The following is a 19,667-nucleotide window of genomic DNA, read 5'->3' on the forward strand; positions in this document are numbered from 1 at the left end:
GAACTGTTTCGAAACATGTACTGAGGTGAGTTTTTTCTTACTGTCGGGATATGGGGAGAGGGTTAAGACGATTGCATACGTATTTGTTGATATTAACTTCGACGGTCAACATGGACACGGAGCATTTGATTTGTATTGTGGAATGTTGCCGTACGCAACCGATGATAAATACCCTGCGTACGACTTGGCCGCGCAAAACACAGTTCGAAAGAGGTTATTTTAGCACACAGACCGTACAGACCGCCATCTGTTGCTACGACGTTCAAGTTATACCGTACACGTTCTCAAGTTCAGATTGAACGCCTTGATTAATAGGCAACTTTTCTGACACAAAAGCTGAAACTCGATTCAAATCGCTGACTCATCAACAGTGACGTCATGACACACTTTGAAATGAACACCCAGTATGTATATATATATATATATATATATATATATATATATATATATATATATATGCCGACGACATGGCCCTGGAGTCCACATCACGGCAAAAGCTTCAGTCCTCGCTAGACCAGTTATCAATATGGGCCCGAGAGAACGAATTAGCCAACAATGTAGACAAAACCGTATCCATGATCTTCCGTGGAGGAGGAAGAATAGCAGCTGAAGATACACTCCGTCTGGAGCACAGGGAGCTACAAAATGTAACCCAACTCAAGTACTTAGGAATCACCCTCCAGACGCATGGGGATACGTATACACAACATGTAAATGAAAGCAATGCATGAAATATAGCATGTAAGCAAATTATCGCTAGAGACAGCCATGACAGTGCGTGTGTAAATTGTGCGAAGGTGCCCGTGAAAGATACCACGGCCTCTCATACAGACTAAGAATCGAATCACTAACGAGTTTCTGTAGTGAATAAGCATCCATGGAACGAACACACAAAAACATGCATATTTTGCGCTTTTCTACCTATTATTATAAATCTTACTGTTACAACTTTGTGCTACACGTGTTTGTTATTGTAGGAGAAAGAAATTTGAGTGAGGAACAGTCAGTTATTGTCGAGTGACAGAAGGCGTAAGATGGGTTAGCTAGAATGCCTAAATTCAGTAAACCATTGAAAAGTAAACTTCATGCTTACATTAGTGAATTTGGTGCCCATGTGTTTTCAAACGATGGAACAGTTTTGTTATGTAAGGTTTATGAAAAGACAGGTAATCACGAAAAAATAGTACATTATGCAACGAGCCTATAATGATAGTAATTAAGACGTAAGTATGGTTATTTATGAAACTCGCTTGCGTTCGTTTCATAATATTCATACGAGCGTCTTAATTACCATTATAGGCAAGTTTCATACGACTTTTTAAGCTCGACCATATTTCTAACTTGAAATTATTCAGATGTATACATTTTATTTGTATCTGACAAGATCGGAAGTGACCTTGTTCTAGGTCGTGAATTGTGAGATGTGCGCAGACGCGAAAGTATTGATTTTTTCCGAGGAACAATAATGTCATTGACCTTCATGTAATCCCGTTAAACTTCATATAACCTTGATTATTGAATTCGACATTGAAAAACGAGATGACAAATTGAATTTATTGGAATATTATTTACAATTAACGCTAATTATTATAGTAACAGAACATAACCTTCTGCGACAGTATTGGATTTCCAGCCTCCGTGACTTTTTGCTAATTGTCTTTCGATTGCATATCTGAGAATAATCGATACTTGCGGCTTTATAACGGTACAAAGCTGACTTGTCATTGGCTGAACACCTGTAAGCTGGATTGTCATTGGCTGAACACCTGTACTTTAATGAGTAGGTGTACTTTAATGACATGCATTAAAGGACTGCTACCAGGTGTATAATTAGTACCTTTCGGCATGGTCGAGCATAAAAGTATTTTATAAGTTAACATATGTTACCTACGAAGTAAATATGTGTGTTATGTTGATATAATTTAAATTTATTGCTAAGATATATTATGCCTTTTTCAAAGATTATTGTGCCTTTTTTACGTTTTATTGCCTTTTTTGCCTGCCTATTTTAACTGTTATAAATGCCTAAACATCCGGGCACTAATCATCACTATCGTCATAAGAACAGCTCCTAGTGATTCACGATAATGTGCACTTAAACCGTTTTACTACAAAATTGGTAAAGGTAAAATAGTAATTTTTACGCCATTTGTATTATTATTTTTAACTAATGGTAAATACTTGACTATCCGTCAATCGTCCTTATGAAACCAGATGTGTAGATCAATTTACCGACAGAGTCGTTGTCCAGTGTGCGTCACAGCAGACTGGTCCACGCTACACCCGTGGTGAGGTGAATATGGTAGGATTGTTCCGATGCCACGGAGGAATCGAAGCACTCGAAGAAACCCCTATGTTACCTGGACCACGGGCTTGCCCTACACAAGTTATAAATCGGAGGTACGCCGGTGATCGAACTCGGGTCCACAGAGATGTAAGTCCAGCGCTCTAGTTACTATACCACCGTGGCGGCTTTGTATTTTATTTTTGGCCCAGGGAAAATTCTTGTCCTTTACGAAAGATCTCGTCTTCTATGCATTGATTTATAGCATAACCGTGGCTCACTATAGCTTAGCCTCGTCATCAATACATTATTACGATCACTTAATCATAATTATTAGACTTCGTTGAATTGCCACACGCAGCATGCAATCGGGTTGCCGATGTACGGGAGTATAGAAGAGATGAGCGACCGCCCGGTCTCGTAGTATAAGCAGTTCATGTTAAGAGTTGTGACCGGTCCAAATAGATAGAGCAGCTACAGCTAATGTATACCTATGTAAGCACTTGTTTTTGCATTACTGTGGTTGGAATAGTCAAAGCTTAACATTTGTTCAGAGCAGACAAGAATTCAATCAAACATACTACAATGAGAGTGTTGCTGTTCCAAACAATTGCCCCTGGAATATCTTATCTCCGCAGCCAGTCTTGACCCGTTGGGGAACGTGGTTGGATGCTGTTAATTATTATGCATAATATTACGGCAAAATAATGGAGGTAATTGATGCATTGGATAGCACAGACAGTTCCGCTGTTGCAGCTGTAAAATCATTGCCTTCTGAACAGCTATTGGAAGATATTCTGTTCATTGATTCTAATTTTAAAATCCTGTCCAAAAGCATCATCCTGTTAGAATCGTCTAAACTACAACTCTCAGAAGCCCTTAATATAGTGGATAAAGTATCACAAACCGTTACCCAAAATAACAATTCACTAATTTCAGAAAAAGTGAAATGTAAGCTGAGAAACATTATTGCTCAAAATTCTGCCTATTCACAACTTCGTATTATAAATGATGTACTATCAGGCCACGATATTGTAATAAAAAGTTGTGACTTCTCGTTCTTCAAATATGTACGTATTACATTTTCCCAATATAAAAACTGTTTGAGTGACCATCGAAGGAATTTCACTTTGCAATCGCTCAAAATGTACGTAACTCTTCACTGCAATGCACATATTCATGGATGATGTGAGTATCTTACATTAAATTTTAAGAGTTAATATATCTCACTACAAAATAATTGCGTATAATTTGCATGTTTAGACATTTCCTACTTCAATGATCATTCATTATATTTCTTGAATGCAGGATACAGGTTTTATTGTAACCGCAGTATACAGTTCAGTGTTTACATCAGAGGCAAACTCCATTCACTACACGTCCCCTTCTCATACAGTCTATACCGCGTGCGTAGTAAACCTTACGTTTCACGTGGCAATTCCACGAAGTCTAATCATCACTATCAAAGGTGGAATGAGATCATAACAGACCACATCGACTAACACACTTGCCTCGAAAACGATACTTGATAATGTATATGTGTATGCTACGAGACGTCGTTTCTATTTCTATTTTCTATTATTTTGAGTCATGTTATTTTACTTTTTTGTTAAACACGCTTTAACGTGTAAGTAGGTCATATCGCATGTATAGAATCTTCGGGTATATCAACAGGCCTTGGATTATTGTGATTCTGTTTCTATTGTCATATGTTATACAAAGTGCGGCAGAGGAATCGGACGATTTTCAAATGAAATAACTCAGTAATTAGTTATGTCTATTAGAACAAATCTATTACTGCCAAGAAAGCTGGCTATGTATGCCATTTTCTTGACATACATTTAGATTGTCTTGAAAATTATGTCTTTCAAATGATGTCCGTCTCTCTTTATGCACTCTTCAAGTCTTCCTTGAAGTTGCGTGTCGCTCTTTCCAACATTTCGCCATCAATGTTGGAGATTTCCTGGGCAATGGCAATCTTCTGGTCATCAGTTGTTTGGGACCTTTTACGTACACTTTCGACTTCAGGTAACCCCATAGAAAGTAGTTGCAGACGATAAGGTCAGGCGAGCGGGGAGGCCAGAAAATGTTACCACGCAGAGAAATGATGTACCCTGGAAACATGCGGGGCAGAACTGTCATGTGGGCTGTAAGAGAGTTCGGTGGCGGGGCGCGGGGGGATCTGTAACGCGGGGAGCCTTAGGGAGTGCAAAACATTCCATCCCAGGTAATACAATGGGTCAACCCGAGCGGCCTGCGTGCGATAACAGTCCTAGTCCGTGCCCTCCTCTGAAGGGGACTAATATTTTTTATTTTATTTTACTTTATTTTATTTTGCTAATACTTCTAACATAACATATAAACACAGATAAAATTTTAGCTCATCTCTGAAAGAGTAAAACTCGTGCTCAGGGGCGAATTCCTGATTTAAATTAAGAAGTATATAATACAATTTGTTTTATGTCTACTACACAATAAGAATATATAAATTTACATTTACAATTCTTTCATTATTTATGAAATCCATTTATAACTTTTTAAATTTAGTACTAGAACTATTAGAATTGACAAGATTAGGATATTTAAATATGCATTTGTTATTTATTCTTTGGCTTAAATTACTAGTAAGATTAAATATTGTAACAATGTTGCATTTTGGTTCAAACAATCTTAAAGAATTCATCATACCTTTTGTCTCATAACTATGAGAATACAATTCAAAATTATTTCGATTTTATGTATGAATTATATTAATATAATATAATATAATATATGTGTCTTATTTTAAGAGCCTTAAAGTCTAAAAACAATTTTTGAGATGGAAAATCAATAGACATAGGGACCAAACTTTATGAGACGAATCAAGTTATGAATTTAGATAATTATCATATGCTTTTAAAATAAAGAAAATTAAAAAAGAATGCACTATTTTTCGTGTTTATCGCGCAAATTAATACTCGTACTTTCGCGTGAAAAAATATTGATTGTCATGGGTGAAGTACATTAACACTGAACATGTAGGCCTATGCATACTTCAAACCACAGACAAAAATTATTTTTCACGTTTATCGTAAAAAAGACAGAGTTTATTTATAAACATTCTCATGCACAAAGTAAGATCAGCATTTCTTTATTTTCCTTAAGACATTATGACAGTCCATGATCTATCGTTAGTTCTTGAAAGATACTCGTGTGATGTCTGACACTTCATGATGTAAGATTATGGTATTTCTAGCAAAGGTACTCGTATGGTGTTAACGTAAGGCAATCTGACACCCATGATCTTATGTTATTTCTAGCAAGGTAGTCGTGTTGTGTCAGCTTAAGACATTCTGACACCCCATGATCTATTATTTTAAATTATTTTTACATAATTGACACTGATTGAATATATATTTCAAGAAAAGTCATTTATTGAAATGTTTTATCATTGCCTTGTCGGTGTGTATCAATGAGTACGGTTTATAGCCCACCCTTTTATATTGCCATTTTGTAGCTCACAAGCAAACGTTCTGATGGAGGCAGATAAAAAAGTTAATTTTTTTTTCTTCCAACATGTTAATAATGTCAATGCTTATACAAATTTGGCCACTCGACCGCAATTACGAGGGCCGTAAAAAAATAAGTTCGTCAGGGGCCGCTAATAGAAAAAAAAAGACACAATTTCATTGGACAAATTTATTGGAACGGACACATCAATTGTTGAGCTATATTTTAACTTATTTTCCATCGGAATTGAGACATTTCTCATATCATGAGATCGACAGAGAGAGGTGTAGACGTAGTCAAACGCATTCCCACCACGGTCAAACGTTGGTTCCGATCTGAAGCGCTGACTTCTACGACACAAAAATTGATCCCATGGTATGACAAATGTCTGAAGTCCAATGGGGAATATGTTGACAAATAGCGCAATAATTGCTGTATCTGTTTCAATAAATATTTCCATAAAATTGTGCTGTTTTCTATAAACGACCCTAGGGAAAATCACTTTCTGGACGGCCTCGTAATTGCTGTCGAGTGGCCAAAATTTGTATGAGCACTTCTTTTGACATTATTAACATGAAGAAAAAAATTTAACTTTTTTATCTGCCCTCATCAGAACGTTTGCTTGTCAGTGGTTGTTATTATTATTATTATTATTATTATTATTATTATTATTATTATTATTATTATCATATTACCAATATTATTATTGTTATTATTATATTACCTTTATTATTATTATTATTATTATATTATCAATATTATTATTGTTATTATTATATTACCATTATTATTATTATTATTATTATATTACCAATATTATTATTGTTATTATTATATTACCATTATTATTATTATATTATCAATATTGTTATTGTTATTATTATATTACAATTATTATTATTATTATTATTATTATATTACCAATATTGTTATTATTATTATTATATTATCAATATTATTATTATTATATTACCATTATTATTATTATTATTATATTACCAATATTATTATTATTATATTACCATTATTATTATTATATTACCATTATTATTATTATTATTATTATTATTATTATTATTATTATATTACCATTATTATTATTATATTACCATTATTATTATTATATTACCATTATTATTATTATTATTATTATTATTATTATTATTATTGCTGGCACGACCAGCGTTACGTGCACGAGTTGCAACCCTCCCGGAATCCAGATCCCAGATCCGCCTGTGCCGCGCTCACCTAAGCCGGGCGGGCAGAGCACTCTATTGGCTTTCTCTCAACAACCCCTCCCTGAAATAATTAATATCTGAAGCCTTCCATATAATCGCACATGCACTGTGCTACTGATGAAATAAGCCCCATGTTGGGAGTTACTTCATTGTGCCGCAGCATCATCGCGGTTGTGGGTCGGCTATTGGGATCGGCTGCATTCTAAGGATTCCGTCTCCTTTATACCACACACTTTATTATTATGGAATAGTTGGAAATATACGTGTACTGTACTTTATATGTTCCAGAAAGAGGACTCGTAAGGCTGCGCGACGACGTAAAAGGGGGGGAGGAGAAGTTTGAGAGAGGAAATCTGTAGCGGGCCGTGCCGGGCCGGCGTACAAGTATATAAAGATGGACGGATGCTACATTCCGAACAACCCCCACTACGGGCTCGTGGAGTTGCCGGGTGCGGGCGGCGGGCAGTCGTCTGCGATTTTGGGCGGCTCGCAGGTGCCGGCGGCTCTAGGCACGCCCGTGGGAACCGGCAGTGGTGGGCTGTACTGGTCCGCGGAGGACATGGGCTCATTCTCTCTGCCGCCGCTGGATCTGGACCCGCTGCCTAGTCTCTTCCCCTTCAGCCCTTGCTCGGCGGCCAACTACAAGTGAGTCCTAGCGTCCAGAAATTGTTACATATAAGTGCGCGGCATATACAACTTACCGGCATTGTAACCGGTAGTAGCGCGCGTGTTTAATGGGGAGAGCCTACCGCTGTTTCGCACGGGAGAGAAAAGAAATCGGCGGTGAATTGCGGAGATTTAGAACTGCGTAATCCCGGACAAATGGTAAGAGGTAATAAGAAAACCCTGTACTGATCTTACCTTTCATCAAAGCGTACAGATTGAACCGTAAGCGATGTCATTAATTTCAGGGGGTTATTCTTTGTGATATTTCAAACAAAAATTGTAATCTAGTTTTGCTCGTTTCTGCTTCCATTTCGAGATAAAATAGTAATATCCGTTACAAGAGCGGTATGTTGAAGTTTTCATGTTCGAGGAAAAGTTTGAAAAAGCGAAACGTAGTTGAGCTTTTTTAATTTCCGAGAATTGAAGGAAAACATACTGCTCGTGTATCGTACATTATTTTGTGCGAAGATCGTTTATTACATACCTGAAAGAGGAATTTCTAATTAGTTGCAATGAAATCTCCATCTTGATTTCTGTTCACTGACGGCAAATTTGCAAAACAAAAGTATCTATCTTCAACATTGTTGCTTTAAAATGTTTTCTGTGTTTACTATACTCCAGCAGGCCGTGATATACGTCTGTCTTTTTTTTTTCTCCCCCAGTCTATAAATGCGAACTTAAAACAAACGGTAAGGTTATGTAATGATTTATTTTTCATTTTAATATTTTAACAATATTATTTATATAACATATTGCAGTAATAACATCGAAAAGTTTAATTTTGCCAGTCTTGTTGATTTTTTCGCGGTTTCCTTAATGTTACTTGCATCACGAATGCAGTAACTTTAATGGCGTTGTAGAGTTTACTTAATTTTTGCAAATATTTAAAAACAATAATTAACAGTGCAATTTAGGTGAAATTGTAGTGGTAAGTTTCTTATTTATAATTATTACTATATTGAACGTCTCTAAAAATAATATGTTAAAAGCCTAAAGCAGTAAAATTAATATGTCACTTAAGCGGTAAGAAGAGGGAAATTGTTGTGTGTGTTAGGTTGGGAATACTGAATGTGGAATTTTAGACTTTCCGCGGATTGGTTTTGTGCGGAAACCAAGCAAATGCGCACGATCTCGCACAAAATATTTTATAAGTAATATTTCATTGCATGTTCTGGGAAAGCCATTGAATGAATTCCCAATATCCTCAATCAATTTAAGAGGGCAGTGCATTATAATAATAAGTTATTGAAATAATTTTAGTTTTGTCCTTCAAATGTGCGGAAATTTGATCCAAATAAATGTAACTTTTCGTTCTGGAAAGGAATTTTACGATGTTACATTTGTTCTGATGAAATTTCTGCACATTTGGACAAAATTAAAATTATTTCTGTCATTTATTATCATAAAATACTGCTTCCTTAAATTTACTGAGCATATTGGGAATTAAATCAATTGAACACGCTATGAAATAGTTAATTTAAAACAATTTTTATCTCGAAAACTAAGCAAAAATGAGCAAAATTGTATTAAACTTTTTGTTGGAAATATTTCAAAGAATAACCCCCTGGAATTAATGACATTACTTACGGTTCACTATGTATTATTATTATTATTATTATTATTATTATTATTATTATTATTATTATTATTATTATTATTATTATTCAAAGTTATGTCTATCTTTTTGGATGCAAGAATCACATCGGTGTAGAAAAACCTGAAAAACCTTTTGAAACTCTCCATCTGCAATTTTACTGTCTAAATGTTTGTGATTTTATCTCTGAGGGAATTTAAGGGGTTAGGTACAGCTTACAGCACTAAATTTTGGAAATATTCAACATTTTTTTCCTCCATTACTGTATCTTGTACAATAATGAAAATTGGTATGCATAAAACACTGTACTTCTGCTATATGAAAAAAAAATATTTTTACGATTTAAAAAAATTACTTTTATGTATATGTTTTTTTTCAAAATTCAAAATGGTGGTAGTTCACTGTGCAGTGATGAAGCGTTTCCCTCATAACTCACGAACATGTTAACTTTTTCAAGTTCTCTCTCTTTTATTTTATTGCTGCAACTCATTTTTACAATATCACGCTCTTTCAACTACATTCCTTAATAAATAATATTTATTTCATTTTGTGTTAGAAGAAAATACTGATATTTTACCATTTTTAAATAAATTTATTTTTTATCAGAGGTAGAGAAGTGATCTTGCATCATACTGTAGATATGACATGCATAAATGCGCACAAAAAATTTCATCACAGAATATTAGATAGTTTTTGAGTTATGTGGGAAACGCTTCATCACTGCACAGTGAACTGAATTTTGAAAAAAAAAAAAATATATATATATTAATATAGCCTATATAATTTTTAAAATCGTAAATATATATATATATATATATATATATATATATTTCCATATAGCAAAAGAAGGCCTGAGGGAAAAAAACCTTTGAGGAGGCCGAGACGTAGATGGGAAGATAATATTAAAATGGATTTGAGGGAGGTGGGATATGATGATAGAGACTGGATAAATCTTGCTCAGGATAGGGGCCAATGCCGGGCTTATGTGAGGGCGGTAATGAACCTCCGGGTTCCTTAAAAGCCAGTAAGTAAGTATAGCAAAAGGACAGTGTTTTACACATACTAATTTTCATTATTGTACAAGATACAGTAATGGAGGAAAAAAATGTTGAATATTTCCAAAATTTTACTGCTGTAAGCTGACCTAACCCCTTAAAACAGAAACTGAATGTGAACAGTCTACACACGTTTGAAGAGCCGGAGAATAAAATCAGGCGAGTGCCGGATAAAATAACAAACTTACCTACACTTGCAAAAGATAGGCCTACTTCACTATTTTCTACACCGTTGTAATTCTTTCATCCAGAAAGATGGACATCATTTTCAACATAGGCCTACGATTTGATAAAGGTAAGATCAATATAACATTTGTGCGAGATCGTGCGTATTTGCTTGTTTTCCGCACAGAACCAATACGCGGTAAGTGTGAAATACCACATTCAGTATTCCCAACGTAACACGCATAACAATTTCCCTCTTCTTACCGCTTAAGCGCGACATTCATTTTACTGCTTTAGGCTTTTAACATATTATTTTTAGACACGTTTAACATAGTAATAATTATAAATTGGAAACTTACCACTGCAATTTCACCTAAATTGAAATATTAATTATTGTTTTTAAATATTTGCAAAAATTAAGTAAAGTCTACTACTCCACGAAACTTATTGCATTCCTGATACAAGTAACATTAAGGAAGCCGTGAAAAAATCAACGAGATTCCAGATGCCGATGTTATTACTGCAATAATATAAATGATATTGTTAAAATATTAAAATGAAAAATAAATCATTACATAACCTTACCGTTTGTTTTAAGTTCGCATTTATAGACTGGGGGAAAAAAAAGACAGACGTATATCACGGCCTGCTGGAGTATAGTAAACACAGAAAACATTTTACAGCAACAATTTTGAAGAAAGATATTTTGGTGTTCCGAAGTTGGCGTCATTAAACAGAAACCAACATGAAGATTTCATTGCAACTAATTATAAATCCCTCTTTCAGATATGTAATAAACGATCTTCGCACAAAATAATGTACGATACACGAGCGGTATGTTTGTTTTCATGTTCTCGGAAATTAAAAGAGCTCAACTACGTTTCGCTTTTTCAATCTTTTCCTCCAACATGAAAACGTCAACATACCGCTCTTGTAACGTATATTACTATTTCTTATTACTTCTTACCGGTGCATTATTTGTGCTGGACTATAGGCCTATATCATGTCATTCAATGCCGATTCGTCTTCTTTCCATGACAGAGAGTAGTCATATCTCCCAAGTAAACACGAGCGCTACGATCGGTCATAGCCTAATGGCGGTAAATTTGCATATTGTTAAATTATATACTTACTTACTTGCTTACCTACTTACTTACTTACAGGCTCTTAAAGAACCCGGAGGTTCATTGCTGCCTTCACAAAAGCCCGCCATAGGTCCCTATCCTGAGCAATATCAATCCAGTGTCTATATTCCCTTGCTGTGGTCGTGCCAGAGAATCAGTCCCATTCCGAGGCTTATTTGAAGGTTTCATAACAAGCTGTTTTTTATATGGTGATTGGTTTTTAGCCCTTCGCCCAACCGCCAAGCTGGAGGACCACACCTCATCAGCTGACCGCGACTGCTTATTCAATATATTCACGGCTACCCTCCATATCTGGAGGCCGTCTCCTCGATTCGCAACGCTAAATTATATATTGTAAATATATACAAAAATATATATTTAAATACAGAATATACAACTATATAAATAGAATAAAATAATATATACCGTAAGTATGAAAAAGAGGATACAATAATATTAATAAATTTGAGGACCGAATGAGCAGCGCTCGTGTTCGGTCGCAGTTCAGATATAGGCTAGACTATTTTTAATATAAGATAATATATAAATAAAATAAAACTATGCCGCTCAATGTGGTATTATGATATTAAAAAGGTTTATAAGCATATAGACCTATTAGTAAGGTTCCAAGCATTTTCCATCACTTGCCACGAATTCAAAATTGAGCTATTAAAATAATAAAAAATTCACGTTCTTGCCAGACAATGAATTTTACGAGAGAGAAATCAAAGAATTACGTTTACATAACTAAAAAAATTACAAACAGTTGTCAAGAAGAAATAAGTTGAAAGGTATGTCCTAAAAATACATTTTATCCGTTTCATATAGCGGATAAATTACTCTTCATACCTTTTTTAACAATCATTGCAAAGACATAAATAACACAGGTCTGCAGTGATTTTGCTACTGAACAAAAACAAGTGTACCAAGCCTACTTTGAGTGTACTGATTACAGATCTGAAGCTGTGTTTGTTTACACGTCAAAGGTTTAAAATAACAAAATTTTTAATTTTTATATTTTTAATACATTTAGATCCATTTTATTTATTTTATTGTGATTTTGCTACTGAACAAAAACAAGTGTACCAACCCTAATTTGAGTGTGCTGATTACAGATCTGAAGCCGTGTTTTTTTACACGTCACAAGTTTAAAATAACAAAATTTTTAATTTTTATATTTTTAATACATTTAGATCCATTTTATTTATTTTATTGTGATTTTGCTACTGAACAAAAACAAGTGTACCAACCCTAATTTGAGTGTGCTGATTACAGATCTGAAGCCGTGTTTTTTTACACGTCACAAGTTTAAAGTAACAACATTTTTAATTTTTATATTTTTAATGCATTTAGATCCATTTTATTTATTTTATTGTGATTTTGCTACTGAACAAAAACAAGTGTACCAACCCTAATTTGAGTGTGCTAATTACAGATCTGAAGTCCGTTTTTTCTATAAAGTCAGAATTTTAAAATAATATCTTTAATTTTTAATTATGATGTGTGACACTATGTTCAGGTCAAAACTGAGTGCTCTTGAACTCGAAGCTTGGGACACATTGTACTAGTGACAACCAGGTTTTTAGGAAATTATAGAGCTGATAATTATGCTGAGCTGGTATATAACATGCTTAGAGAATTTCAGAATCTAGGTTGTCGCATGTCTTTAAAAATGCACTTTGTTCATTCACACCTGGACTTTTTTCCATGAAATCTCGGTGCTGTAAGTGACGAACATGGTAAGAGGTTCCATCAGGACATATCAACGATAGAATCCAGGTACCAGGATCAATACGATCCGAGCATGATGGGTGATTTCTGCTGGTTCCTACAGCGATCAACCACATGCCAACATAAGCGGAAGAGCAAAGATCTCAAGCACTCTTAACAGAGTTTTTAGTGCTTACTACATATTATAAGTGTATATCTCCTTATAAATGCATTTAAAATAATATAACATTACAATTTGCAAAGAATATAAGAATATAAGCTCAATTTACATCTTCGATTTTACAGTACAGGTATACCTACTGAATAGTAAGATTTAGAATTAATGTTACAGTCCTAAACTTTACTTAAATTAATACACTTAAACCAACAATAAAAATAAATAAATCCTAATACCGTACTAATATTTGTAATATCTAAAAATACCTGACGTGCTGTGATAAATCTAATTCCAGATCTGGAATAAGGGCATCAATTTCAGTATAAAACACTTGAAATTTCCTCAGTAGTAGACAAAAAGTTTTTTGTAGACCAGCGTAAAGAAAGTGTTTAAAAACGTACCGAAGAAGATGAACTTTAGATTTCTGGATTGCACGCAAAAAGATTATTAGATATTTATTATCCCAAACGCAAGACGCTTGATTTTATCTACCCACCATAATCTCAACACATAAACAGCATTCCTCTGTTCTATCTATGTCCTCCCACCGAACATCCTCATACTCATCGTCTTTTGCTGTAACTGTTTCCCGACTTTGAAATTCCCTGCCAAGAAATGTCAGAGACTGTCAGACATGAAACGAATTTAAGAAGAAGCTAAGTAAATATTTATCAATTAGTTCTCGACAGCAATAGTAGTTGTTTCAGCTTTTTTTTTTTTCATTTTTTATTGCGTACAAGAATGCGTAGCCTATAATAAGTTTATCTCAAAATATTATTATGACTATTATTATTATTATTATTATTATTAGTAGTAGTAGTAGTAGTAGTAGTAGTAGTTAGGAACATTAAATCCAGACGTTTGAGATGGGCAGGGCATGTAGCACGTATGAGCGAATCCAGAAATGCATATAGAGTGTCAGTTGGGAGGCCGGAGGGAAAAAGACCTTTAGGGAGGCCGAGACGTAGATGGGAGGATAATACTAAAATGGATTTGAGGAAGGTGGGATATGATGATAGAGATTGGATTACTCTTGCACAGGATAGGGACCGATGGCGGGCTTATGTGAGGGCGGCAATGAACCTCCGGGTTCCTTAAAAACCATTTGTAAGTAAGTAAGTAAGTAGTAGTAGTATTTTGAGCCCCATGCGTTAAAGAAGGCAGTGTTTTTTGTGGTTGGTAAGTGTCGGCTCCGTGTCCAGGACAGAGTTCCCCGTGCTGAAGGAGAAGCAGCCTCACGACATGGCCGACGTGCTGCTGTCGCTGAAGCACGCCGTGGTGCACCCGGGGCAGACGGGCGGCCAGCTGTCCCCCTGCAGCAACTTCGCAGGGTCGTACGTTGCCGGGCAGCAGTGCGCGGCGCAGGGATCCTACCAGGGCCCGTCCGCGTCCCTGTCCTACACAGTTCATCCACATCAGGTGAGAACTCGCCCAGGTGAGTCCTCGACACCATCTACCCGAGTACAGAGTGTTGGGTTTCCTTCACAAATCAGTATGACACGTTCCCGGTACGAAGAAAGCGTCGATACAAGCAACGTGATAAAATCAACTCATGAAGCTTTAACAAAGAAATGACTAAAAGAACAACGCTATCAAATTTTACTGATAAGCATAAAATTTTAGTGATCAGTACCACAAACCATGTATTGTGAGTCTTTTCACAGCAACATAAAGCTTTAAAATTCAGTGAAAGAGTAATGGAACGGAGAAAAATTCTCTCCGGCACCGGGATTTGAACCCGGGTTTTCAGCTCTACGTGCTGATGCTGTATCCACTAAGCCACACCGGATACCCATCCCGGTGTCGGACAGAATCGTCTCAGTTTAAGTTCCAACTCTTGGGTTCCCCCTAGTGGCCGCCCTCTGCACTACGTCATAGATGTCTATGAACGTAGGACCGAAGTCCACACATGTGCTGAGGTGTACTCGTTATGAGTGACTAGTTGGCCGGGATCCGACGGAATAAACGCCGTCTTAAATCACGAAGCGATTTACGCATATCATATATATTATTTTAATGTACCGAAGTACATATTATGATATTTCCATGCAGATATTCTGCGTCATCATACGATGAAAGAGTAATGGAACGGAGAAAAATTCTCTCCGGCACCGGGATTTGAACCCGGGTTTTCAGCTCTACGTGCTGATGCTGTATCCACTAAGCCACACCGGATACCCATCCCGGTGTCGGACAGAATCGTCTCAGTTTAAGTTCCAACTCTTGGGTTCCCCCTAGTGGCCGCCCTCTGCACTACGTCATAGATGTCTATGAACGTAGGACCGAAGTCCACACATGTGCTGAGGTGTACTCGTTATGAGTGACTAGTTGGCCAGGATCCGACGGAATAAACGCCGTCTTAAATCACGAAGCGATTTACGCATATCATATATATTATTTTAATGTACCGAAGTACATATTATGATATTTCCATGCAGATATTCTGCGTCATCATACGATGAAAGAGTAATGGAACGGAGAAAAATTCTCTCCGGCACGAGTGCACCTCAGCACATGTGTGGACTTCGGTCCTACGCTCATAGACATCTATGACGTAGTGCAGAGAGCGGCCACTAGAGGGAACCCAAGAGTTGGAACTTAAACTGAGACGATTCTGTCCGACACCGGGATGGGTATCGAGTGTGGCTTAGTGGATACAGCATCAGCACGTAGAGCTGAAAATCCGGGTTCAAATTCCGGTGCCGGAGAGAATTTTTCTCCGTTCCATTACTCTTTCATCGTATGATGACGCAGAATATCTGCATGGAAATATCATAATATGTACTTCGGTACATTAAAACAATATATATTTAAAATTCAGGTTTCTCCGGGGAACATTCATCGACCATATCCCACATACGCTGAATAACGTCTGTACTGTAGTTTAAATCACTTTAAAATTATTACTGCTATTATTGCTGCAACTACTATTATTATTACTACCACGATATTATCTGGTCCACACAAATAATACTGTCCATTCCTAGTAATCTCTAGGGACCGGATTTTTATGTAATATCAAAGTGTGAAATATCTCCATATTTATGCAAGAAAATTAAGCTGAATATGTACCAAAATATGTAAAATCATATAAATATTTAGTATCAGTATCTGCCAGGCATAGGATAGGTAAGAATCTCCAGTTGTGATTTCATAGAGCACCCGACTGTTTTACCGCACACTTGACACATTACTATTTTTCCATGTGTACTGAAAGCTTCGTCCATCGCAATGCATGATTTTATTTTTGTCGTTAGGGTTGAAGATACAGGGATCATTTTAGTTAGTTAAAAGCAGTAGATAAACTCACTTGCACTTTATACTGTAAGTACTAAAACTAGAGAAATGAGTGAAATGAATGACACAAAAGTACTGCAAGCACTGTTTCGCTTTACTGGATTAGGAGAAAATAGAGGAGACGTGAGACACATGCATTTTATTTAGCTGCTCCCTGTAAGAAACAAAGTACCTACTAAAACCTCAAATTACAGGCATTTACAAACTGTTGTTTGAAAAGTGACATTCCTGTCTCATTCAGAAGGGTAGGATTATTCCAGACGAGGACCATATTTTCTAAATGCTCGTAAATTCCCATTTTCTTATAGGTCTACTAAATTTAAAGTAAAGAGGTCAAGCAATAACCTGAAAAGCTATTTATTTTAATTTTTCAACATCTTTCCAGTTTGTTCCTTTCTCCAGCTTCTTTATTGCGGCTTGACACGGGTTTTCCCTGGAAAGATTAGGAAAAGGGTGGGTAAGGTTGCAAATTGCATGGGAACGGCTTGTTCAGACGTTATATTTATAGTCCGAGACAAATCATGTCGTCCTCGTCCCATCCACCGCATGAAGGCAACGCTACTTTCTGAGTGATTTTTACATTACGAGGTAGTTGTGTGAGAAAGGTTGCCTTTTGTTCACTCATATTTACAGTATGGGGTGAGTGCCTCTATTACTTTCTGGAACCAAGGTCGTTTTGTTTCATCCCGAAATATATCCTTTCTTAGGTAGGTAAAAAGGTTTTTTAAATCTGTGTATTTCAAATTCTAAACTTCCCCAGCAGAAGTTTATTTTTTCCTTTTAGAGAAGTAAAAATGAATGAAACCCTAAATATGTAAATTTATGTAATATCAAGCCATAATATGTAATGTGGAATAAATATGTAAAATTATGTAGTATCAAATTTTAATATATTAATGGTAATTACAAGATTCGCAAAGATTTGTTATTTATATACGGTTAGGTTGAAAGGAATATAATATGTAATTACATAAAAATCCGGTCCCTAGTAATCTCTCATTCTTCCCTCTCCGCAAGCCTAACGCCTTGTTGGAGCGGCAATTTCTCTGACTCGTCGGTAATGCGGTCAACAGTCACCAGGCGTTTATTAGTGACTAGGGTAAAGCTAGGAGAGAAGACGCACTTTTCAAAATAAATATACTGTATATATTCAACCACATAAAACATATTGAAAAACAGACAATATTTATTTATTCATTAATTATCACTTGCTTCAGGAAAAATATTAATTTCACACTCAAATCAATTATATATTCATTTTTAATCATTTTTCATAAATCCTGCAATGCGTCATCTCTCCTACTATGGTATTCATAGACGACGCACTATGTGTAGGAGAGATGCTGAACGAAAAATTGAATACTGAGTACAGACATTATGGACTTAATATTACTATGAGTGTATTCTGTCACAAAATAATTATAGTTACATTATATAATACCTATAATACTAATTGAGTTACATATTAACTCTTCATTTAATGAAAATACACTCAGGGACAAAAAAAACCGGACACTTCTATATTTGCTTGTATATTGTTGCCAATTATTTCAAAATGAAACAAAACCCATTTAAACAAAATAATGTTTCATTTAGCACCTTATACGACAACATTTGAAAAAAAATCTCTGATGAGAAAATTTACAAAAAAAATTACAAAGGGCGTGTAACTATGGCATCGTTTGGTCTAACTGTTTTTTTCATTTTATGGTGCCTTAAACATTAAAAACTCTTTTTAGTAACGGGTATTACCCCCTCTGGCTTGAATAACTGCATCCATACGTCTTGGCATGCTCTCAATTTGGTTAGCAATGTCTTATTGAGGAATAAGTTCCCATTCTTCGCCAAGTGCTCGCCTCAACTCTTGTAACGATTCTGGTCTCGGTCGTCCACACGTCCCACACGTGTTCAATTGGGTTCATGTCTGGTCTCCTTGCTGGCCATGGAAAAACATGGATTCCCACTTCTTGGAGATAATCTCCGACCGCATGGGCAATATGCGGCCGTGCATTATCATGCTTTAAAACAAAATTATCGCCTACAAATTGGCCAAATGGCACAACATGATCAGCCAAACATTCATTTATATACCTATCAGCTGTTAGTCTCCCATTTTCAACAACAACCAACTCTGTACGAGCATCCGTACACACTCCTGCCCAAACCATCACTCCACCACCTCCATACGGCACATTTTCGGAAATGCAACACTGTGAAAATCGTTCTCCCCTCCTTCTCCAAACTCTTTCACGTCCATCAGGTGGGCACAGATTGAAACGGGACTCATCAGTGAACAGAACACAGCTCCACTGTCCATTTCTCCAATCCCTGTGATCATTTGCAAAACGCAGTCGTTCAACTCGATGCATCCTGAGAAGTCTGGGACCAGTTGCAGGTCTACTTGACATCAGTCCACTTGCTTTCAACCTCCTTCTAACTGTTTTGGCCGAAACTGGGCGTCCATGCATGTTAACAAATTGCTGGGCTACACTAGTAGCTGGCAGGTTGCGCTCCCTAAGAACTCTCAACACCATATACCTGTCTTCATTTGGATTTGTAGCTCTTGGACGACCCAAACCTGGTCTTCTGGTATATTCTAGGGTCTCTCTATACCGTTTTATGGCATCATGGGTTGTGCTTCAAGCCATATTCATAACATTTGCAATGTAACGTACACTGCGTCGATCAACGTAAAGGGCTACAGCTCGAGCCACATCTTCAGGTCGCATCTTGTTTAAAGACAAATGTTACAACCCACTTAAACTCACAAAATGTAAAAATAAAGAAATAACGAATGATAACGATAATGAAGCACGAAATGGTTGAGACAAAATTGTTATAACTGAGACTCCGAAAGAAAAATTGGA

The 19,667-nt window shown here is 36.1% G+C and overlaps 1 protein-coding gene across 1 annotated transcript in view; it reads left to right on the plus strand.

Moving 5' to 3' along the window:
• LOC138698781 (protein glass-like) overlaps positions 1–19,667 on the plus strand; it is a 60,627-nt gene that overhangs the window by 12,897 nt on the left and 28,063 nt on the right. Inside the window, exons 2-3 of the mRNA XM_069825005.1 lie at positions 7,300–7,656; positions 14,706–14,938. Coding sequence (XP_069681106.1) covers positions 7,406–7,656; positions 14,706–14,938 — 484 coding nt within the window. The 5' untranslated portion in view covers positions 7,300–7,405. The remainder of the gene's footprint in view (positions 1–7,299; positions 7,657–14,705; positions 14,939–19,667) is intronic.

Source organism: Periplaneta americana, chromosome 4 (genome assembly GCF_040183065.1).
Source record: "Periplaneta americana isolate PAMFEO1 chromosome 4, P.americana_PAMFEO1_priV1, whole genome shotgun sequence".
Classification (NCBI taxonomy): domain Eukaryota; kingdom Metazoa; phylum Arthropoda; class Insecta; order Blattodea; family Blattidae; genus Periplaneta; species Periplaneta americana.